Source organism: Alosa alosa, chromosome 5 (genome assembly GCF_017589495.1).
Source record: "Alosa alosa isolate M-15738 ecotype Scorff River chromosome 5, AALO_Geno_1.1, whole genome shotgun sequence".
In the NCBI taxonomy this organism is placed as follows: domain Eukaryota; kingdom Metazoa; phylum Chordata; class Actinopteri; order Clupeiformes; family Clupeidae; genus Alosa; species Alosa alosa.
The window spans coordinates 30,231,020-30,233,519 of record NC_063193.1 but is presented as its reverse complement, the minus strand read 5'-3'; the positions used below and the strand labels follow the sequence as shown (position 1 = coordinate 30,233,519).

The following is a 2,500-nucleotide window of genomic DNA, read 5'->3' as shown; positions in this document are numbered from 1 at the left end:
CACACACACACACACACACACACACACACAGAGACACAGAGATACAGACACTAACGTTTGCATGTGCAGCCCATCACGTGTTTAACAGCACACCCCCATGTTTAGTCTGCAGGTCTGCTAACCCCAGCATTTAAACCACCACACAGCTCTGATTGCGTGTGTGTGTGTGTGTGTGTGTGTGTGTGTGTGTGTGTGTGTCTGTCTATGATGTAATACCAATCCCATATAATTTGATGCAGTTCCAACTCCCCATAATTATCCCCCCCGCTGCTCTCACACTATTTTGTATAATACAACTGAACCAGGCCTGAACAACAACACAGTATTATTTTGGGGTGAGTAATTGTGGCAAATAGCAGACGCCAGAGAGCCCAGTTCAGCCCACTTAGCTGACGGGCCCCTGAAAGAGGGGAGCTCATTCAGCAGATGGGTTGCTGTACCGTAACGTAACCCCACCCTGGTCTCTGCTCCCATTTCAGAAGGTGTCTAAAGTGAACCTGAGCCCTCAATTAACCTAGCTAGCACTAGCCCTGGCGTCTGCTACAGAGTGCAAGTTTTGCTCCCATTTCAGGTGAACCTGAGCCCTCAATTAGCCTAGCTAGCGTTAGCCCTAGCGTCTGCTACATAGGTGCAGGTTTTGGCCAGATCAACAAATGTTTGTTGACTTGTGCCTGAGTCCAGTTGTAATCTCCACGTGGCAGCTGTCTGCTTGTCGTATTATCTGTTGGTGCAGTGCATGGGTACAGCTGGCTAGATACTGTTAGCACCGTGCAAGGGCTAAGGTTAGCGCCAACCCCTCAAGCAAAGAAAGCATGTGTTCTCAGAAACATTCCTCCTGACTGGGGAACTCATGTGACTGCTGCGGCCTGTCTTAGTTCTGCTTTTCTCAGGCACACACACACACTCATACACACACACACACACACACACACACACACACACACACACACACACACACACACACACACACACACACACACACACACACACATACGACTGCTGCAACACGTCTTAGCTTAGTTTGCTTTTCTCAGACACACACACACACAAATACACAAACTCTCACACACGCACAGACAAATACACTCTCTCACACACGCACAGACGCTAACACACTATCTCAAACATGCACACACTTTCACACTCAGACTCTAACACTATCTCTTTCGCACACACACACACACACACACACACATTGCTGCCTGTTGGCTGGAGGTTACGAAAGCTGTCCTCAGCCCTCAGTCACATGCTCTGCAGATTCCAGCTATTGGACCAGTTTAGGTGTAAGAGAGCATGGCAGTGGCCCAAAGCCGTTCCACTGGGTGACGTGTGACATGGAGGCTCTCTGAAGCTCTGCCTCTGCCACAGCCTCTAGACCCTTTCAACAATAAAAACAAAAACAATGCTTGAACGTTCTATTTGGGCCCCAATCTACTTCCTCTGCATTAAGATAACATATGGAATGTTAAAAAGGAAGTCTTGTGGGGCCAACTATGATGCTGATAATGGAACTCTCTTGAAAGGGTCCCTACTCAGCACACAGCACCCAGTCACTGTTTTGCACACAATTATTATTATTCATATTTTAATACATTTGTAAAGTTTCACATGTTTTTTAAATATTTTTTTTCCATAAATGAGCTCAACTCTCAGGACTGTCTTCCATTGTAAGACTATATGATTTCTGAGAGGGATGTGTGTATTAGAGAATTCTCCCTCCGGACAGGAGGGAGATTCAGTCACATGGGTTTCAGTTTTGCTTTTCCCACGGGGGACGCCTGCTTTCATCTGAAATGTTGTTTTGTGAGACATCTCCTGATAACCATGCCCCTGTCTCTGCTCAGGTTCCTGCCCTTGAGGAGTGTTCGTTAGAGATAACATACACACAGAAACACACACACTTGTGGGCAGCCGTGGCCTACTGGTTAGCACTTTGGACCTGTAACCGGAGGGTTGCTGGTTCGAACCCTGACCAGTAGGCATGGCTGAAGTGCCCTTGAGCAAGGCACCTAACCCCTCACTGCTCCCTGAGTGCCGCTGTTGATGCAGGCAGCTCACTGTGCTGGGATTAGTGTGTGCTTCACCTCACTGTGTGTTCACTGTGTGCTGTGTGTGTTTCACTAATTCATGGATTGGGATAAATGCAGAGACCAAATTTCCCTCACGGGATCAAAAGAGTATTTATACTTATACACACCTCTGGGCTGAACGCTGTGTCCCGTGTGTGTGTCCTGCCCTCTCTGCAGTGCTGGGCTTTGACCGAGTGCCCTGGTGGGGGACGATACTCATCTCTCTGGGTTTTGCGGTGATCACCGTTATCTTCGTCTGGGTGGTGGTGTGCCCGCGCCTCAAGAGGAAGATCAAACGTAAGCTCACCCCTCACACTCTCAAATCAACTCAAACCAACACATACACACACACACACACACACACACACACACACACACACACACACACACACACACACACACACACAAATATGCCTTGTCTTTACATTCAT

At 48.0% G+C, this 2,500-nt stretch overlaps 1 protein-coding gene across 1 annotated transcript in view; it reads left to right on the top strand.

Annotated features, from left to right (window-relative positions):
• The window catches only part of slc20a1a (solute carrier family 20 member 1a), an 18,350-nt gene that overhangs the window by 9,391 nt on the left and 6,459 nt on the right, over nt 1-2,500 (top strand). Inside the window, exon 5 of the mRNA XM_048243291.1 lies at nt 2,247-2,366. Within this exon, the coding sequence (XP_048099248.1) occupies nt 2,247-2,366 (120 nt within the window). The remainder of the gene's footprint in view (nt 1-2,246; nt 2,367-2,500) is intronic.